The sequence below is a fragment of the Pelophylax lessonae genome, assembly GCF_965119305.1.
Source record: "Pelophylax lessonae genome assembly, chromosome: 3".
Classification (NCBI taxonomy): domain Eukaryota; kingdom Metazoa; phylum Chordata; class Amphibia; order Anura; family Ranidae; genus Pelophylax; species Pelophylax lessonae.
In genome coordinates, this window is record NC_138770.1 from 543,977,223 (window position 1) to 543,998,592 (window position 21,370).

Here is a 21,370-nt window from a genome sequence, read left to right on the forward strand (position 1 = left end):
TAGGCACTTTTTAGGGGCATTCATTGGGTTTTAGGGCTTCAAAATTGTGTTTTTTGATTACCGAAGTTCGGGTCCCATTGATTTCAATGGGGTTCTGGAATCCGGACCCAAACTTTTGGGAAGTTTGGGTATTCTGGTCGAACCAAACTTTTCAAAAGTTCGATCATCCCTAATGATCAGATGTTTGAAGTGCACAAAGGTGTGTTTTACTTCACCTTGATTTTACCACCAAACCCTCCCAATTCCCACGGGGTGGTCATGATTTTTACTTCCATTCTGAAGTCTTATATAAGGTACACTTGCCTCACATAATCTACCTGGCTGAATCGCCAGGCTGATTAAACATGAAGAGGCAGTTCCCCTGTAGGTAAGACACCATGGAGTCACAATAAAGTCTTCTTGATGATGGACCAAAAGCATCCCCGATGACACGGACATAGGCATTTCAGAGGAGAAGCTGGGTGTAGGATTGTAAAGTGTGTTTTTTGCACAATAAAATTGTCAAAAATTGAATTATATATATATATATATATATATATATATATATATATATATATATATATATACTGCTCAAAAAAATTAAAGGAGCACTTTGAAAACACATCAGAAAAATCTCATGCTGGATATGGATATACTGATATGGATATACTGATATGGACTGGGTAATGTGTTAGGAACGAAGGAATGCCACATTGTTTAAAGGTGATGAAATGAAAATGATCAACTTACAGAGGTCTGAATTTAAAGACACCCCAAAAATCAAAGTAAAAAAATGATGCAGCAGGCTAGTCAATTTTGCTAAAATGTCATTGCAGCAACTCAAAATGGCACTCAGTAGATTGTATGGCCCCCATGTGCTTGTATGCATGCCTGACAACATTGGGGCATGCTCCTAAAGAGACGATTAATGATGTCCAGGGGTATTTCCTCCCAGATCTGGACCAGGAAGGTAAGTATTATCTCTTTTATTACAGGATGAACCTGCTCTCAAATGTGAAAAGCACAGGGCACCAGTGGCGGACCTGGCAATTCTGGTGTTCAATGGCAAATGCCAATCGAACTCCGCGGTGCCAGGCAGTGAGCACAGGGCCCACTAGAGGACATCAGGCCCTCAGGCCCTGCTCATGAAGTCTGTTTCTTATTGTTTGGTCAGAGACATTCACACCAGTGGCCTACTAGAGGTCATTTTGTAGGTCTCAGGCAGTGCTCAGCCTGTTCTTCCTTGCACAAAGGAGCAGCTACCGGTCCTGCTGATGGCTAAAGGACCTTCTATGGCCCTGTCCAGCTCCCTTAGAGTAACTGCCTGTCTCCTGGAGTCTCCTCCAGGCTCTTGAGACTGTGCTGGGAGACACAGCAAACCTTCTGGCAATGGCACATGTTGATGTGCCATCCTGGAGGAGTTGGACTGCCTGTGCAACCTCTATAGGGTCCATGTATCGCTTCATGCTACAAGTAGTGACACTTACCCTAGCCAAATGCAAATTTAGTGAAAAACAGTCAGAAATGATGAGTAGGCATAAAATTTCAGTTGCCTCCACCTGTAAAACCATTCCCGTTTTGGAGGTCATCTCATTGTTGCCAATAAAGTGCACCTGTTAATTTAATTAACACTAAAGCAGCTAAAACTGATTAGCAACCCCCCCCCCCTCTGCTACTTAACTGACCAAATCAATGTCCCAGGAGTTTAACTGACTTGATGCTATACTCTGATTATAAAGTGTTCCTTTAATTTTTTTGAGCAGTGTGTGTGTATATATATATATATATATATATATATATATATACTGAGTATATATATAAAAATATATATATGTATATATAGTAAATGAACAAAAGAGAAATCCAAATCCAAACCAAATCAATATTTGGTGCAACCACCCTCTGCCTTCAAAACAGCATCAATTCTTCTCGGTACATTTACACACAGTTTTTGAAGAAACTCAGCAGGTAGGTTATTCCAAATATCTTGGAGAAATAACCACCAATCTTCTGTGTATGTAGGCTGCCTCAAATCCTTCTGTCTCTTCATGTAATCCCAGACAGACTCGATGATGTTGAGATCACAGCTTTGTGGGAGCCAAACCATCACTTCCAGAACTCCTTATTTTACTTTACGCTGAAAATAGTTCTTATTGACATGGGCTGTATGTTTGGGATTGTTGTCTTGCTGCAGAATAAATTTGGGGTCAACCACACTCCTCCCTGATGGTAGGGCATGATGGATGGGTGTCTGCCTGTATTTCTGAGCATTGAGGCCACCATTGGTCCTTATTAAATCTCCAACTCTATTTGCCCCACATTTACAAGGAACCTCCACAATGCTTTACTGTTGCCTGCAGATGCTAATTATTGTACTGCTTTCCAGCCTTTCGGCGAACATATCGCCTCCTGCTACAGTCAAATATTTCATATTTTGACTCATCAATCCACAGCAACTGCTGCCATTTTTCTGAACCCCAGTTCCTATGTTTTGTGCATAGTTGAGTCACCTAGCCTTGTTTCCACGTTGGAGATATGGCTTTTTGGCCGCAATTCTTCCATGAAGACCATTTTTGGCCAGATATCTCCGGACAGTAGATAGGTGTACCTGGGTCTCACTGGTTTCTGCCAGTTCTCTGCTGATGGCACTGCTGGACATCTTCCATTGTCAGAGGGACATAAGCATGATGTGTCTTTCATCTGCTACATTAAGTTTCCTTGGCTGGCCACTACATCCATGGTCCCCAACGTTGCCCATTTGTTTGTCCTTCTTCAAAAGAGCTTGAACAGCACATCTTGAAAACCTAGTCTACTTTGAATTCTTTGCCTTGAATAGACCTTGCTGATGCAGTATAACTACCATGTGTCTTGTTGCTGTGCTCAGTCTTGCCATGGCGTATGACCTGTGTCATGAACCTGTCTTCCTCAACCTCACCTTAGTAGCAGAATTTGCCTGTTCCTTGCCCAGTTTTAAGCCTCCTACACAGCTGTTTCTCTTTCATTTAATGACTGTGTTTCATCCTACCTTTGAAATCGATGATCATTAATTCATCAAAATCCATGATTTTGTGCAAGTGTACAAATTGTACGAACTAATGCTGGTTTGAAGCCAAAGGATGGTCACACAAAATGTTTATTTGATTTACATTTTTCTTCTGTTTACTCTCATTGCATTTTCTAAATTGCTAAAAATAAACAATTAAAACATATATTGTTTTAAAGCATTCTTACTTTACAGCATTTCTTCACACCTGCGGCCTGCCTAAAACTTTTTCACAGATTTAAAATACAAATAAAGTACAATGTCAAAAACTGTTACCTCCCGATCCCCCAGACATATTTTAGAACCTTGAAATCTTTAATATCCAGATTCATATAGAGGAAAGGCAAACCCAGAATACAACACGGAGTATTAATAAAGGGCAAAAGCCAAGGAGGCTTAGCGGTACCAGATTTAAAAAAATATTACGATGCAACACTAATTTCACGAGCAATAGAATGGGGAAAAATAAAAAGTGAAAAAAACTGGGTAAAAATAGAATCCATTATGAGCTGCACTCACTTAGGTAAAATTATATGGATACCTGTACAATTTAGGAATTTGAGTTCAAGTACACACACAATTACTATTCAAACACTTAGAATTTGGGATTTAATTCACAAAAGAAATAAATGGCTATACAATTCACCGTTAATAGAAAAAAGAAGAAAAAACGGGAGGGAAGTGAATAGGAAATGAGGACACACGTCTAAAAGATATTATGGACAAAGAGCAAATACACACACTAGAGGCTTTAAAACAGAAAAAGGATTTTTTGAAAATCGATGAATGGCGCTACCGCCAGTTTGTGGCTTCTTTGCCAAAACCGTTAAGAAGAGGAGAGGACTTGCTCCCTTTCGAGCGAATCTGCTCCTCCGAGAAACATAAAAATAATGTATCAAACATACCGTATTTATCGGCGTATAACACGCATCGGCGTATAACACGCACCTTCATTTTAGGAAGGAAGTTTTAGGAAAGAAAGATTATAAACACTTAAAAATAATAGTACATAGCCCATTATATAGCCCCCCTTTACATTACACAGTTCCCCCCATGCAAAGTACATACCCCCTTTTATTATAACCCCCCTTTACACTGCACAGCCCCCCTGTCCGGCCAGCGTACTCTAAAGTAAAAAAGAAAAAATTACTGCCAGCCCCTTTTCATAGATACGGTACTTCCTACATTGTGTCAGTGTCATTGTAAATATATAAAAATATAAGGTAGCACCAATACAAATATGAACATTAAAATTCATCCAATAACTGAATAAATAAAATACTGAAAATTACAGAAAACTGAATAAATAAAATAAATAAAGTCCATATGAAATGTATATAGAAAAGATGTCCAACACCAGTGTAAAAGAGCAGTTGGCACACAGCAGTCACCCTGTTGGAGTTCAAGAAGCTTACCGGACCCTCAGTCAGAGTGATCACATAAGGCAGAGATATAGCAACATCAAGCAGCAGATGAACAAATGGATATCAGCTTGTAATGCAGATGAATCAATGAACAAGCATGTAAATCTATGCCTCTAAATACCTTGTTAGCGCCGTTCATTCATATCCGATCATGTGACAGCTCTCCTCCTCCTGTGATGTTTAATGACCGGCATGTGATCGCTCTCCTCCTCCAATCTGAAGCTAAGGAGGGGCGGGAGGAGGAGAGCAGACAGAGAGAAGGAAACTTACAAGGTATTTAGAGGCACCGCTTTTAAATGACAGAGACGCAATGTGATATAACGTAGGAAGGATCTAAAAAAAGGGGCTGGCGGTGGATTTTTCTTAACTGCAGGGTACGCTGGCAGGGCTGTCCCAAGGCAAGGAGAGGCAGGGCGGCCAGCCTGACACCACTCCTCCGGACTACCGATCCATTCCCCCCCCCCCCCCACACACGTTGGTAAAAAAAAAATATCGGCGTATAACACGCACCCATTGTTTGCACTATATTTTCAGGGGAAAAAAGTGTGTGTTATACGCCGATAAATACGGTATATAAAATATTGGTTGATATGACTGGACCGGTGGTACCGCCCTTCATCGATAAATGGGAGAGGGAATTGGGAACACGAAACAAGGATTTTCACCTAGAAAAAAGTTTAAAATTAATACACAGTTCTACAGTAGACATGAACACAGTTGAAATTAACTACAAATGCATTGCAAGATGGTATATTATCCCCGATAAAGCCCATAACTACCAAAAAGAAAAATCAAAAACTGCTGGAGAGGTTGTACAAAAGTGGGTACAATGGCCCATCTATGGTGGCAATGCCCAAAAAATAGTAAGTATTGGAAGGAAATCCTAGGCCTAATTAAAAACATCACGAAAATAGAAATCCCCGAAAAACCCTGGTATTGCTTATTCCACGGCATAAAAAATTCAGTAAGGCAAAATAAAACAACACTGATACCCCATCTGATGAATGCCGCAAAAGTATTAATACCATTATTTTGGCAGAAAGAAGAAGCACCAACTATAGGAGATTGGGTACAGAGAGTAGAGAGAATAAGAACGTTGGAATAAGGGAATGGGAGGAAGATTAGACAGAGGAGTGGGGTGATATATGGGAAGATTGGAAGGAGTTTAAAAAAACAAGAGAATATACTAAATGGAGTGGAGAACAAGAGAAGGATAATTAGTATGAGAAAAGAGAGGGAGGGAGGGGAAATAGAGGAATAACAAGGGAAGGGATATGATATATAATTGGAAAATCAATGTGTTTTTTATTGCATGTAATATATGTGTATTGTCTCTTTCCTTTTGAAAATAATAAATAAATAAAAAACAAAACAAAAAAAACTGTTACCTGGATTTGGATAAGTTGGAGTGCTCTCAAATAGGACACTTGTGGCTCCATTACAGAGAGGTCCATACACAACATAGCTGTGCCCTGTTATCCAGCCAACGTCAGCCACACAGCCAAACACATCTCCTTGACTGTAATCAAACACATACTGGGAAAAAAATAATAAGAAACTTTACAAAGTAACAAAAAAACACAAATATGTATGCATTCTTCATAATCTAAAATAAATCCAAAAATCCCCAAAAGAAGAGTGGGAGAGCTTCATAATGGCCACACCAGGACTTCTAGTGTACTTTCTCACCGTTAGAGTCCCAAGAGATACTAAAATATTGTCATATCAATTAATCCCCAGCATCCAACAAGCATTTATAACTCTAACATGGTAGAGGATCTACATATTGTTTGTTCTTCAAGGAATGAAGTTGTGAATGTGCCTCAAAATGTTTTACTGCACACAACAGACTTCCAGTTTTATATTTACACAAAGGAACAGACCTAGCAGTATCTTAAAAAAACAGCAAACGCACTGGACACCCAGCTGTTGCTGGGTGTCCAGTGTGTCCCTGTACCTTTAGGGAGGAGTGGGCTCCCTCCAGGCATACTTGTCCCTAATCTCTACACTATTATATATCTGCTCCAACTTTGGAGACTCTCAAAATGATAGAGTTAGGACTGCAGTACACTGGGGTTCCGTGACGTGGCCACTGCAGCTTATGCTTGTACTGTATGTGCAAATTAAACTCCTTTTTTTTTAATGTGAATTGTTAGACAGGGGCAATTTGATTTGTTACAGGCTGGCTGGTAAGTGAGCTTGAAATTTGTGTTGTTTTTTGACATGAGTCACCTTTCCATGTGATCCTGCAAAGGTCAATTATATGTTGGGGTGGTTGAAATTTGTTTGTACTGTTGATGAATCGGTAAAGGGGACACACTAGATACCTTCGCTGCCATTGTGCTATTGTTGGGTGTCCAGTGCGTCCCTATACCTTGAGGAATTGGCTCCCTCCAGGCATACCTGCCCTTAATCTATCCATTATTATATATGTGCTCCAACTTGAGAGACTATCAAAATTATAGAGTTAGGACTGCAGTACACTGGGGTACCATGATGTGGCTGCTGCAGCTTGAGCATATATTTGCAAATATGTGCAAACTAAACCTCTTGTTTTTAATGTGAATTGTTAGACAGGAAAATTTGGTTTGTTACAGGCTGGCTGGTTATCTGGTGAGCTAGGAATTTTTGTTTGCTGTTTTTTGACATGTGAAACCCATCCATGTGTGCCTTGCAGGAAAGGCCAGTTATAGGTTGAGGTGGTCGCCATTTGCTAGTATTGCTAGCAGTAACTTGTCAGCTACTACTCTGTGTGAATGAACTAATGCTTTAAAGCAATGGTCGGCAAGCTGTTAATTGCAATCAACTGGTCGACCATGGTGAGCCGACAGGCGGATCATGACCATGGCTCTGCCTCCCCCCAGCCGACGCCACTTTCGTTCACTGCAGAGCAGGGGGCAGGAGGTAGCTTACTGCTGAATGGAGGGCAGGGGCATGATCTGCTCAGTGATTGGTTGCTAGGCGGTCCTAGCAACCAATCAACAGCTTATGAAATGTTAACTCCGGCAGCTCCTGCTCCTGCCTTCAACCCAGCACTATGCTTTCTCCCGATCTCTGCTGTACACACCCTGGCAGGTAGGAAGTGCCACCTATACAGCCTGTGTATGGAGGAGGAGACACTGTTGGGGGACATAAGACATTACAGTGAGGGGGGGTTGAGGATACTGCTTTGGGGATGGGGGGGGCAGAGGACACTGCTATGGGGAGGGGTAGAGGGCACTACAGTGGGAAGGGGTGATATGAAGGGGGGCAAAGGACACTGTTTTTAGGGGGGTACAGGACACTACAGTGGGGGGGTAATGTAAAGGGGGCAGAGGACACTTTTTTAGGGGGTACAGGACACTACAGTGGGGGGGGGTGATGTAAAGGAGGGCAGAGGACACTGCTTTGGGGGGATACTACTGGGGAGGAGGGGGGCAGAGAACACTGCTATCGGGGGCAGAGGACACTACAGTGGGAGGGGGGTACGTCTACGTTTTGTTATTGGGCGCTTGATAGTTTGTTTGTTTTTTTTTGTTTTTTTGAGAGTGCCATCTAGTACCTCCCCATCTTCTATTGATCTTTCCTTTCCTTCATGTTGTTGAGGTAGATCACAGTCTCTGAAAGGTTGCCTACGTTTGAAAGGTTGCCAATGTTTTTACATACAAGTGGAACCTGGTGTGGTGAGTCAGCCACTAGCTTCTTAAGAGTGTTGGGGACCTCACCACTTTAATTCCTAACTCTTTTACCATTTCATTTAGGGGTTTTGGGTGTTTGCACCCATCTTTGTGTTTCAGCTCCTCCTATCACACTCTCAAAAAAATATACTAAAAATCTATCAGGCAGAGTGAAATCCCATCGTAATATCCACACCAGGTGAGCAGAACCAGGAATTCAAGTGCAGAGATTTCCCCAGAGTTTCACGAGATATAAGAAATAGGTACTGTATTTACACAATGAACTCAAGTAAGATATAAAGAAACACAAATTAATACAATTATGTATTTTTGATAAATCCTAAATGTAAGTCTGTTGTAAGGAAACACACAGACTATGAGAGGGAAGGGCCACACCAAGAGCCAATTAGATGTTCTTCAAGCACATTAGCTGACAAGCAAAACGAACATTTGAAATATTAGGTTTGGGTGGACTGAACACCAGTTTGAAAATATGTACAAATATGATTCCAATTTACATTCTTCTATTTTGAACATATTGCCTGTGTTTGTGGTTAGGATGGCTCAACATCACACAAAGGCAAAGGAGGAAGTTCTAACATAAACTAAGGCATGCTGTTAAAATATAGAAGTGATACTTGTCATATTGTTTACAATATCTACACTGATATGCATTTTTACCAATCACATAAACTGTACATACCTTGTGTGTCAGGGAAGCATAGAGAAGGTAGCCAGCCTGTGTATGTACAACGCCCTTTGGCTTCCCTGTACTACCCGAGGTGTACAACATGAATAGCATGTCTTCGCTGTTCATGGCTTCTGGAGGACAGATGGGATCTGCTCTAGCCATCTCCTGCAAATCAAAGCAAGAAAATGTTCATACATTTGCTCACATGTTGTTTATTTATTTTATTTTTTATTTCAGGTACTTATATAGCATCATCAATTTACACAGCGCTTTACATAAACATTGTACATTCACATCAGTCCCTACCCTCAAGGAGCTTACAATCTAAGGTCCCTAACTCACATTCATACATACACATACTAGGGCCAATTTAGACTGGAGTCAACCCTTTTGTTGCTTGGCGAAAGTGCTAACCACTACACCACTGTTGCCACCTTCTCATGCCCTCCTTGAGCTCCTGAACATCTCCTTTTCCTTCTTACTTTCATTTGTTTGGAAAGAGCAGTGTAAGTTAGTTACGGTCACGTGCATTGATCTATGCAGACTAAAAATCTCATAGTCCCTAGCACATCTCAGGCGCAAGCAAGAGAGGGTGACTACATTCCTACATGTAGTGGGATCATGGAGAAAGACCGCAGCCACCCTCTAAAAGGAAGTCAGATCACAGCAGCAAAAAAAGCAATTTGGAAATTCAGAGGAGGCTGAGATCATCAAAAAAGGTACTTTTTGAGTTAGAACACATAATTGAATGTATTTTTTTAACCAGAGTTTAGTGTCACTTACTAATCCTAACATTATGTATTAGTCTTTATAAAATCTTGTTTCTATCTAAAATCTGTAATTGTTATATGTACATACAATACTTTTTTATTTTATTTATTATTTATTTAATATATATGAAGGCTCTTTTTCCTGCTTTACTGTGCTACATAAGGGTTGTACTTTAGTGCTTCTCACAATTCAAGTCTATGCTCCGACTAACTCATTGAAAACAATTCACTTCCTGTGCAGGTGTTATTATTTTTTCGAAATTTGTTACTGGGTTCAACATTATAATTGGAGTAGACAATCTACCCTGCCTCTAGTAACCAGTCAACAAATCTCCATTTATTAAATTCACATTTAATAAAACAACAAAATAGAAAGGGGAAGATTGTAAAAATGTAATAAAAATGAAAAATGATAAGCAATAGCAATCAGCACACTCACCCTAATGTCTTACACAATAAATGAATATAATATGTCAATAACTAACTAAAATACACACACCTCTGATTGCTGTTTCAACACCGTTAGATGATTCCACTCCACCCATTAAATATGCACTTTACCTATAATAGCGTAACGCAACCCATAAAACAAATATAAAGTGAACATATATAAATCCAAAAAATTCCCTACAATAATTTTTATATAACACAAGTCTACAAAATTTTCTGTCTTCCAAGGTGAAACTGATGTATCCTCTTATCTTCTCAGTACATATCACCCGTGCACCACATGCAATTCACCTCCCATTAACCATATATGCTCACTTCCCGTATTTGATCCCAATAAATTAAAGTAAAACTATATGCAAAACTTTTTTTTTCAATTTTTGATAGAGCAAGGGAGGGTTATAACCCCTTTCAGATTTTATTTTGCCATCTGTGACCCATCGGGGAGATTTACCTTCACTTCCTGTCCCATACCCAAACAGGAAGTGAGAAGAAATCCCTACAAATTAAGGGAATTCCTGGTGGACCCCCAGGTCACCGGAACTAGCGTCTCTATTGGAAGATTTCCCCACTATTACTTTTCTGGGGGAAACCCAAAGTTTGTGATTTTCTTTTCCTTTCACTTTTAATGATAATAGTAAACAGGACAAATAAAGAGGGTGAATCTCCTTAAGGGAGGCACAGGCAGCACTAAAAACTGACAAGCATTCTAAACCCTCTGCATTCCACCCAAAATTTAAAAAAAGTTTTGCCTTTAGTTGTACTTTAAGGTCACTAGCTTTTGACACTTCATGGCCTGTATAATGGATGGCTCCTCAAGATGTTTCTCTTCTTCACAAATCTCTACAAATGCAGACATTCATTCATGCAAAAAAAAAAGAAGTGAGGCCAATACATGTATGTATTGCGTAACGTGGAGCCACAATGGTTACGTCATACGTCACATGGTCAACAGAGCCTGTGGTGAGAGGGATGCTGCTCACAATTTTGTAATGCATTGTACATAGCACTGTGTGTGCACTTGCTTGTGAGTATCATTTAAGAGGTTTATTTTTAATGATTTTAAATGTACGGGGAACACTATTGGTCCCAATTCTTTTTTCATTAATGAACATATGCATTTGGAGAGATTGGTGAGGAGGAGAAACATTTTGAAGAGCCATACATTATACAGCCCATGAAGGGGCAAAATCTAGTGACCTTAATTTATTGGGGTCAAATATTGGAGGTGAGCATATATGGTTCACAGGAGGTGAATTGCATGTGGTGCAAGGGTGATATGTAATGAGAAAATGAATACGTCAGTTTCACTGGTGGTTTGAAAATTTTGTGGACTGTGTTATGTCAAAAATAAATGTGTAGACTTTTTTTAGATTTTTGGATTTATATGTGTTCACTTTATATTTGTTTTACAGGTTGTGTTACACCATTATTGGTAAAGTTGAAAAAGAAAAATGGTAAACACTGTAAAAACAAGTCATGCTATATGCTCACAATACACTATACTTTCATTTTAGAGCAAAAATGTATCACTTATAACAAAGATAGAGAACAGAAAAAAAGAGAGATCATTTTTTTATATCACAGTATGGAATGAGTACATATTTATTAACTATCCAAACTTTATTGAATTTACCCACACATCCACCGGATCAATTAACAATAGTTCTGATGAGCTGCTCTTTGCTGCTACTGTATTAAATGCAATAGCTACCAGTATGCCTAAAGTTCCAACGTGCCTTTCAGATTACATAAGTACACGTGGCCATAAGCTGTATGTGTCTTAATATAGTACAGAATGCTTTCTGGTATGTTATTCTATACAATTGGTATATCCAGGAAATAGTGGTTGTTTTTAAAAGCACAGTTTACAGATAAAGACATTGGTAGGCTTACATTTTTAGGTAGGTCAGAAACTTAAAGTAAACCCACAAAGATATAAATATGAGAGCTCCTAATGGCGACTTCAATCAGTAGATAAAGGATTTATGCAGGAGGAAAAGGGTCATAATACATGGCTACATTGTGGATGGGTACAGAAAGAAGCCAATGCGCTGCCAATGGGGTATAGGAAAAAGTAAGAGTAACTGTGTAGTTGGACCAAAATTCCTGAAACTGGCAGCCAATTCTAAAGTGTCAACACTTATTGCAAGGATAAGAGGAAAGAAAAGGGGGGAATCAGCGATTGTCTTGCTAAATGTTGGTCTAGGGGGTAAATTTCCAAAGCTATATATAGCACAAAATCCTGGCAGTACTGTAATATACGTTTCAATATATAAATATGGTGAATACAAAAATATAATAAATTAATCCAATATGTGACTTTTAGTAATAAGTGAGAAAAAGGTGAATGTTATTCATAAGTGCACAAGAACAAATTGGTGTGTGAAATGATAATAAAATAACCACCGATGCGGTAAACCTCTGATACTTCCGGTCTCGGCCGTAGACCGGAAGTGACGCCACTTGGCTTCTCCCGACGTGTTGCGTCACTCACACACGTGACACTTGATAAAGTCACGTGTTTGAGTGATGCAATACGTCGGGAGAAGCCAGGTGACGTCACTTCCGGTCTACGGCCGAGACCGGAAGTATCGGAGGTTTACCACATCGGCGGGTACTGAACTGATTTTACCCTAACTGTAAGTCATGTATGCTTGTTTTTTATAAATAAACCCTATGTACTTCCCAATGAGTGCCTGTTCATTTTTCTGAGTGCACTGGAGGAGGAGTGGAGGAGGACAGACAGGCATTACTGAATGAGGCGGACAACATCCATTTAAAGGAGACCCTTGAAATTTCATTAGAGATTCCCATCAGAGGAAAAGCAGACATACTGGTCCAGTGATCTACTATCACTAAAATGCCTTTAAAGGTGTTTGTGGAGGTGAGCGGCCACTGCACCCATATTAGGATATAGCTCACTTCTAGTGGCACGGTTTACCTGTAGAAGTTCCACGAAAGTCACCAAAACTTTTTGTTGTGAAGAGTCACAAGATTCACCCCTCTGTTTCAAGTATTAATTTTGCACTTTGTTTGCACATGGACTAATTATTATCATCACCCCACGATTATTATTACTATTTTTTCATTTATTCATTTATTGATTGTTATTTTGATTGTGGTTATTTTATTATCGTTTCACGTACCAATTTGTTCTTGTGCACTTATGAATAACATTCACCTTTTTCTCACTTATCACTAAAAGTCATATATTGGATTAATTTATTATATTTTTGTATTCACCATATTTATATACTGAAACATATATTACAGTACTGCCAGGATTTTGTGCTATATATAGCTTTGGGAATTTACCCCCTGGATCAACATTTAGCGAGACAAGCGCTGATTCATTGTGGATGGGTAACTGATAATTGTAAACAGATTTTACAAAAATGAACTGCTAGAGCAAGAATGAGTGGATTATTTATATAATCGGTGTGAATAGCGTGATGTGATAGCTCAATATGACAGAGATGAAGCCAGAGTATCTGTGGAATCGCCTCAGTATCATGAGTATAATATTAGAAATCTAAGGCTGTGACTCACAGACCCATACATTTACAATGAGCCATCAAAGGGCACCACGTTTAAGGTTTGTTGTCTCTAGAGTCTGTTTGCATTGATGAGATGATTACTAATTGACTTTTTGAATAACTATTCAAGATCACAAGGTAGGTATCTTCATTTAGATGGAAAAATGGGTCAGCAGCCATTGACATGTGTTGGACAGGTCTATGTGATAGGAACATCAATATTCATGACTTGTCGCCAAACTGTAGAAGATCAGAATCTCTGGGGTGGTTTTTTAAAGATGTTTTGAAGGAAGTCTGGTGATCTAAATTCAGTTTTCTATTGAGGGACCTCCTAAAATCTTGCAAAAATTTTGTCATCAGGCAATCAATATAGTAAAGCTATGGTCCTTACTATTTAACTGCAAAGGTAATTCGCTAAGGTCAACAGTCTCTAAGCACTGAGCACTTATTTGACAGTACATGATGGGGCATATAAACACATGATCTTCCATGATCAAGGTCAAATACTTTGAATATTCACATAACTTAAGGAAGTGCAACACTTGCAGTGTGCATTATTGTTCACTGGGTGAAGGATTATATTTAGAAATTATCTATGAATGGAGACACTCCACCCCCTTCTTCTGAAAGTGGTGAATAACCTACCAATGCAAATAGGGTATATAGATTACAGGAGGAAAGTCAGAACTAGCGAGAAGACTACAAATGATGCATTGGACCGGAATTTGTATTTGAATGATATACCTCTCCAGATACATACAACATCATAGTATACTGGAGACACATCTGCCTCCTTAAAAGGGATCAGTTTTGTAGGCCAAATTAATGCTAGGAAGGGGTGAAGGTTTAGATGGTCTGAAACCTAACTTGTTTTAATGATGCAAGCTCTTGACCTGGCATCCTTGGCTTCTAATCCTAGTGAGGTACTGACCTGGAACAAGCAGCCAATACACATTGGCTAGTTCCGGGTTAGCAAGAACTAAAATTAGGATCGGCATCAAAGCCCTGGAGCCTAAAACTTACAAATGAAGTCAGAAATGGCGGCACCCTTAGTTCTACCATCACTTGTCTTTGGGACACAGTGTAATACAGCAAACAACTTGGTACATAAATATGTCTCCCAAATCAATATTTGTTGGGTTCAGACACTATTATGGATGGCCAATTCAGTTGCATAGCAAGATACTTGCAACCAAAAATATGTCTTTAGTGGCCTGATTTGAAACATATTTGGCTATCCATTAACAAAACTGGCAGATACTAATGAAGAGGCAATGAAAGAGACTATATGAGAACAACAAACTCTGAAAAAGCAAAGAAACAATTGAATCTTCCATTCAAGCAATCTGATATGCAAGTCAATATTTCTTATTCTTGAAAGCTGGTAGTCCATACAGACACTGTGTAAACCTATTACCTGTTCTGTGGCTCTAAACCAACAGCTGTTTACAGAGGTTGCCAGCCATGTTACTAAATGCCAAATGACTATTCACATGTTTTTAGCCACAGGGATAATCGGTGTTCAAGCAGAGCCACTAACTTCCTAGATTTGTCTAAACATTAAGCTGCAAGGTTCTTTTGAGAAAACAAGACAGAAATGTGTTGACATTTCATCATTTTTCCATCTTCAAGAAAATGTAGAATATTCCCAATGCACATGTTCCTGGAGACGTCCCTAAGTAAATGGGCGCTGTAGCAGCTGCCATGTGGAAACTGGTGTCAACATAAATCAAAGCATATCTCACCAGCACACCAAGAATCTTGAAACTAATGATCGCATCATAGTGGTGAAAGTGAAACGTTTTGTAGACACGCAGGACCCCTACAGTAGGCACGTGATAGATGCATTGTGCAGTGTAGAAACATTTGTTCTGTGATTGGTAGATGGTACTTTAAATGTTTCAACACTACACTATGCAGTTATCACATGCCTGATGAAGGGGTCCTATGTGGCTTCGAAACATTGCACTTTCACCGCTGTGATGCGTTTACTTTAACTGCTTGCCGACCGCCAACAGTAATATTAATGCGCAGTGTGGCTCCCCTGCATCCAGTCACGTAGTACTACGTGACTGGAGTGCATGTGATTCCGAGTATTTAGATACAGCGGGAGGCGGGCCGTGGGTTGTGGGAGGAGAGGCAGCGATTGCCGCCTTCCTCCCGCGATCGTCCGGGAAACGGAGAGAAGACCCGGCTGCTTATGTAAACAAAGCAGGCAGATCTTCTGTGAGACAGGCAGGGACACATCAGCAGTTTCAGCTAAGTTGAAACTGCGACCTGTCTGTGCCTGTCACAGAACCCCCCCCCCCCACACACACACAGTTAGTAAGTACATAGGCATACATTAACCCCTTTGATCACCCACAGAGTTAACCCCTTCTCTGCCAATGGCATTATTACAGTAACAGTGCATATTTTTTAGCACTGATTACTGTAGTAATGTCACTGGTATCCCAAAAAGTGTCAAAAATGTCAGTCAGGGGTCCGATGTGTCCACTGCAATGTCGTAGTCCCTCTAAAAATCGCAGATTACCGCCATTACTAGTAAAAAGAAAAACACCAATAAAAATGGCATAAATCTTTCCCGTAGTTAGTAGACGCAATAACTTTTATGCAAACCAATCAAAATATGCTTATTGCAATTTTTTTAACCAAAAATATGTAGCAGAAAACAAATCGGCCTAAATGTTAAAAAAATTTAGATTTTTAAATTTTTTTTTTGGGAATGTTCTATAGCAGAATGTGAAAAATATTGTTTTTTTTTTCACAATTGTTGCTCTTTTTTTGTTTATAGCGCTAAACGCACAGGTGATCAAATACCACCAAAAGAAAGCTCTATTTGTGGGGAAAAAAAGGACGCAAATTTAGTTTGGGTACATCTTCGCACGACCGGGCAATTGTCATTTAAAGTAACGCAGTGCCGAATCACAAAATAGGGCCTGGTCAGGAAAAGATTAAAACCTTCCGGGGCTGAAGTGGTTAATAAACCATTGAATGTTATTTTCAAAATCCATAGCGCGCTGGAGATATATGCTTTGATTCGTCTTTAAGAAAAGGTGATTAATAAAAAGCCTTTGATATTACCTCTTTATTGGGTTAAAGCAGGTGGGTGGCAATCATGAAATGGGCACCTGTTCTCCAATACAGTTCCAGTTTAAATAAATGCACATATACACCATGAGCCACTGATTTGCTTTTCTGGGACAAAAGTTGAAGTGATGTTAATTATGTTCCAGTTTGGTGAAGAAGAAGACTTATGGCACTTTTCCACTGCAAGTACCGGCTCGGCTCTACTCGGCCCTGCTTGGCCCGGTTTGCTTTTCCACTGCTGGTACCGCATGGTACGGTGTTGGAACGGTTCGGTACGGTATGGCATGGTTTGCTTTTCCACTAAAGTAGTACTAAAGTTAAGTGGGTGGGATAACAATGATTCTCTTACCAATCAGTGGCTAGTAGTGACTGCATGCAAAGGATTGTGGGATATGGTACCGGTATGGTACCTCTTGGCACCACAATCGAGGTGGTACTGTTTTAGAGAGCCGTACCGTTCGGTTCCATGCAGTGGAAAAGCGCCGCCGTACCGTACCGAACCGTACCGAACCGTTCCTACACCGTAACATGCGGTATCAGCAGTGGAAAAGCACAAAAGCGAGCCGAACCGTTCGGTTCCATGCAGTGGAAAAGCGCCATTATATGCTAAATTCTTCTGCACATGACTGAATGTTGGATGTACCCACAGGTGCACATCACTTCATTTTATTTCAAACATTAGTAAATCAAGCTTCATATCTCATGGTATAAGTATACTCAGAAATAACGTACTTCTTCAAGAGGTATGTCAAGACTACCCATGTGGACTTTGTTCTCTGTCCTCTGAGCAACAAATACATGTTTGATTGAAGGGCAGCTCTTGACAGCTTCATCCACAGTCTTTTTGAGTTCCACCACTCTTCCACCCCTCAGACCCTGGTTGAAAGTGATGACGGCTTTGCAGCTTGCTATTGAGATTAAAAGATTGGACAGATATCAGAACAAAACATGACAAAACTTTGCAATATACTAAAGGGATATGCAGAAAAAAATAAAGGAATAGGTTTCAGTTACATAAGAATGTGCCCAGTGTTTTCAATGTGAAGCATGTAATTACATCTCCATGACTCATTTCCATGTAATAGGTCTTTACTTCTGATATAGCTGTTTTGAAAGGCAAGCTACCGTATAAAAGAAAGGACAGACTTTTCAGAAAAAGTAGATGTGAATAGCCGAGACGCAATAATTTTTCTGTTAACTATGGAGGTTTATGTGGGTGGAAGCCCATCTTCAGCTTTTGATTTATCAGGCATGTCCAACCTGCGGCCCGGGGGCCACATGCAGCCCAGAACCCCAGGCAATGCGGCACACTGCCCCCTGACAATTTTTTTTTTGCTGGGGAGGAAGGAAGTCGGGTCGGGGGTATGGCCACAGCGGCTTCCAACTAACGGTAGGGAGAGGCTGCCTCGGAGGGGAGGGGGGCGGGGGGAGCATGTGCAGTGTTTCTGACTCCTACCACCATGACCACTTCAAATCACTGAAGTGGTTATGGTGGTTAGAGTGTTCCTTTAATATCTCTCAGAAGAAGTAAACCTCCGTATACGGATTCCATTTAACTTGATCATCCTCTAGTTGTGTAAAATTAGTGCGGGAGGGGGGGGGAGGGGGGGTGCAGCCGCGCGGGGGCATTTTATTACTTATACACCTTAACTATAGTATATATTTTATATGCGGCCCGAGAAAATTTCTCTACACTCAATGTGGCCCAGAGGGGCCAAAAGGTTGGACACCCATGATTTAGTTGATGAGGGAAGGAATACCTCATAGGTGGATGAGGTATCCCCTGCCCCGCAGCCACATGTATACAAGTCCCTTGTATATGTGCAGTTGTGGGGCAGGGAATGTCCAGGCTGCATATGATTGGCCCAGTACAGGTGACAGCTTTTTGGCGGGCTTGCTCAGTTCATACTAGGACTGTATTATAACCCTAGCTCATCATTATCATCATTCAAGATATGTACACCACAATATGAGTACAGGAATACTACATAATTCTAATTTTATATAGAGTAGTAGGGAGATAAAGCACAATGTAAAATGTTTCCTTTCAGTTTAGGAGAGCTTTTTTCTCTTCCAGTGTCACAATATGATCCACACTGAAAAAAATATGCTTGTGTAAATCATTTTTCATTAGGATAAGATTACATCTGGTTTTATGGAAAGGAATGCATGCAATGGCCCTATTCTCACAGGTTTGTGACCAAAACACACATATACATGTACACATACTTCAATTTGACAAGTACAAAATAGTAAAAATGTCATTCATTGCCATATTGGTTGAAGATTTCTAGATTTTATTGTTTGTTTTGTTTTTATTAAAGTAGTTTTAAACCCAAAAGAAAACTTTATTATACTGCAGCTTATCATTTCTTAGATGTGATGGCTACTTTTTCTTTTTTAGGCTTTCTTTCTTTTTTTTTTTCATCTGGTGAACCAGCCAGCAAGTCTGTTGTTTTTCAATAACAGCTGTTCTCCATATGTACAGGGATGAGACAAGTAATTTACTACTGGCAGGGGAGCTTATATTGATTAGCTTTTTTTCATATATGTAAAACCTTTATCCCAACTGCTTTAAAGTGTTAAATGGAGTTTGACTTCAATTTGTTGGTGTATTTAAATCTGCTAGTACATCTCACACTCCCCACCCCCTCCCAGACTGACAATGTTGCTGTCCATATGTGCAAATGGAAAAGCACAAAAAGCCGCACAACCGGTTGAAGATGCAAAAAGTTAAAATCCAAATTTATTTTGCAGGCAAAAAGATAAAATCATCCAAGATGAAACCAAAACAGTCGGAGACATGGGGGGGAAAAGGGGAGCACGGCGGTTGACGCGTTTCACGGAGTCTTCCGCTTAGTCGTAACCATGCTGTACAATACAAGACACTGCTATATATAGAGGAAAAGGCATTTCAAATAACATGTACCTCCCAGAATGTGCTTGATTGAGCCCACACAGCTGCAGATACTAAATCCCAATTAAGGGCACACAAACAGCCCAGCAGGAATTGTATGTTTGTTTTTGCTTCACCTTTTGTCCAAAAACGCATAGCAAAAAAGTTCTATAAATGCATATGCGAAAAAACTTTCAATAAAAATAAGGAAAAAACAGTAGTGATAATATAAAAAGGACAGCTGGTAGAAGTCAAAAAACGAACAAAAACAAAGTAAAGGGAGAAAAGAAAAAAGAAAAACGAAGGGGAAAAAAAAAAAAAAAAAAACACAAGAAAAAGAAAAAAGAAAGAAGAAAGAAAAAGAAAACAGTAAAACTGAAGCATATAGATGTGTTCATACCCAGATGGAACTATGGTATAAAAAGAAATGGTGTATAATATAGTCATGAAGAGCATATATGTGTAAATATATAAGTGGTACACATAAAAATAATAAATGTGTAACCACAAACACATACATCACGTCCATATAGCATATGAAACAAATCGAAAAATGGGGGGGGGGGGGGGGTGAAATTGTACACATATGTAGTAGGTATGAGCACAACCCCCAAAAACGTATAACCCCATCCATTGAGTGGTATATCTGCAACTGTGTTCACATACATAGGGCAATCCACCCAATCGAAAGAATATAAAAATAACCAATGAGATATGTAAGAACACTAAACATTACCATAAAAATAATAATAAATACATAAATGCATAAACATAGAAGTCCTGTGTGTCTTTATCAGCATAATGGTATTATTATCCCCTATAAAGATATAAAAATAGGGACATGTAAATGGATATATACCCAAGGCATTGGTAATCTCAGGCATATCCCACATCGATCTAACAAAAAAAAACAATTTTTTTATATATATATATGCTTACGTGTACATGTCGACTTAGATCATACTGAACACAGAGTATAGCATGCATATGTGTGAACCACCGTGCATATAGCACAATCAATATCCATAAAGGAGTCAGCCACACATTGCATAAATATATAGCCATGGAGGCAAGCCGAACGGAACAACATGCATATATATCAAAGAACACATGCATTCCAAAAAAAAAAAAAAAAAAGGAAAAAAAAAGAGGAGAAAAGAAGAAACAAAGAAACACTAAGACATAGAATGGTCAATCAAAGAAACATGTACCATGTATGCGTATGGGATACAGGTAGCCCTCTCTGTATGTATAGTTAAATGTATGTACCCACGAATAGATACATGAATCATTACTGGGAATAAAAGTGAGTAACATCCCATTCAAAGTTTAAACCGCCAGGTAAGCGGGTCTGGAGTTTATGAATCCAGAAAACCTCCCGCTTACACAGAAGGCGGAACACATCGCCCCCTCTTACAGGAGCAACCACACGTTCGATCACCTGGACCGATATCAAAGACAGATCACCGTCATGTTCTGAATTAAAATGTCGGGCCACATTCGTGGATTTCCTCAATCTGACATCACTAAGGTGTTCCCTAAATCTGTCTTTAAGTTTTCGTGTGGTGCGACCCACATATTGTACAAAACATTCTCTGCAAGTAATGAGATAAATAAGGTATGTAGTGTTACAATTAAAAAACCTGTTGATTTTGTATGTTTTGTTCTCAATAGAGGATTGAAAGTTAACACCCCCTAGAATATGGGGACATGTAATGCAGTCCTTAGCCCCACATCGGAAATTACCTTTCAGATGCAACCATGTTTCTGATGTATTTTTAATTGTAGTGCTAAACAGACTTGGGGATAACTGGTTTCCCAGTGTTTTGGCCCTC

The 21,370-nt window shown here is 39.6% G+C and overlaps 1 protein-coding gene across 1 annotated transcript in view; it reads right to left on the reverse strand.

Moving 5' to 3' along the window:
• ACSS1 (acyl-CoA synthetase short chain family member 1) overlaps window positions 1-21,370 on the reverse strand; it is a 243,539-nt gene that overhangs the window by 116,880 nt on the left and 105,289 nt on the right. The window contains exons 4-6 of the mRNA XM_082252543.1: window positions 17,372-17,547; window positions 8,806-8,958; window positions 5,835-5,982 (exon numbers count right to left, since the gene is read on the reverse strand). Coding sequence (XP_082108669.1) covers window positions 5,835-5,982; window positions 8,806-8,958; window positions 17,372-17,547 — 477 coding nt within the window. The remainder of the gene's footprint in view (window positions 1-5,834; window positions 5,983-8,805; window positions 8,959-17,371; window positions 17,548-21,370) is intronic.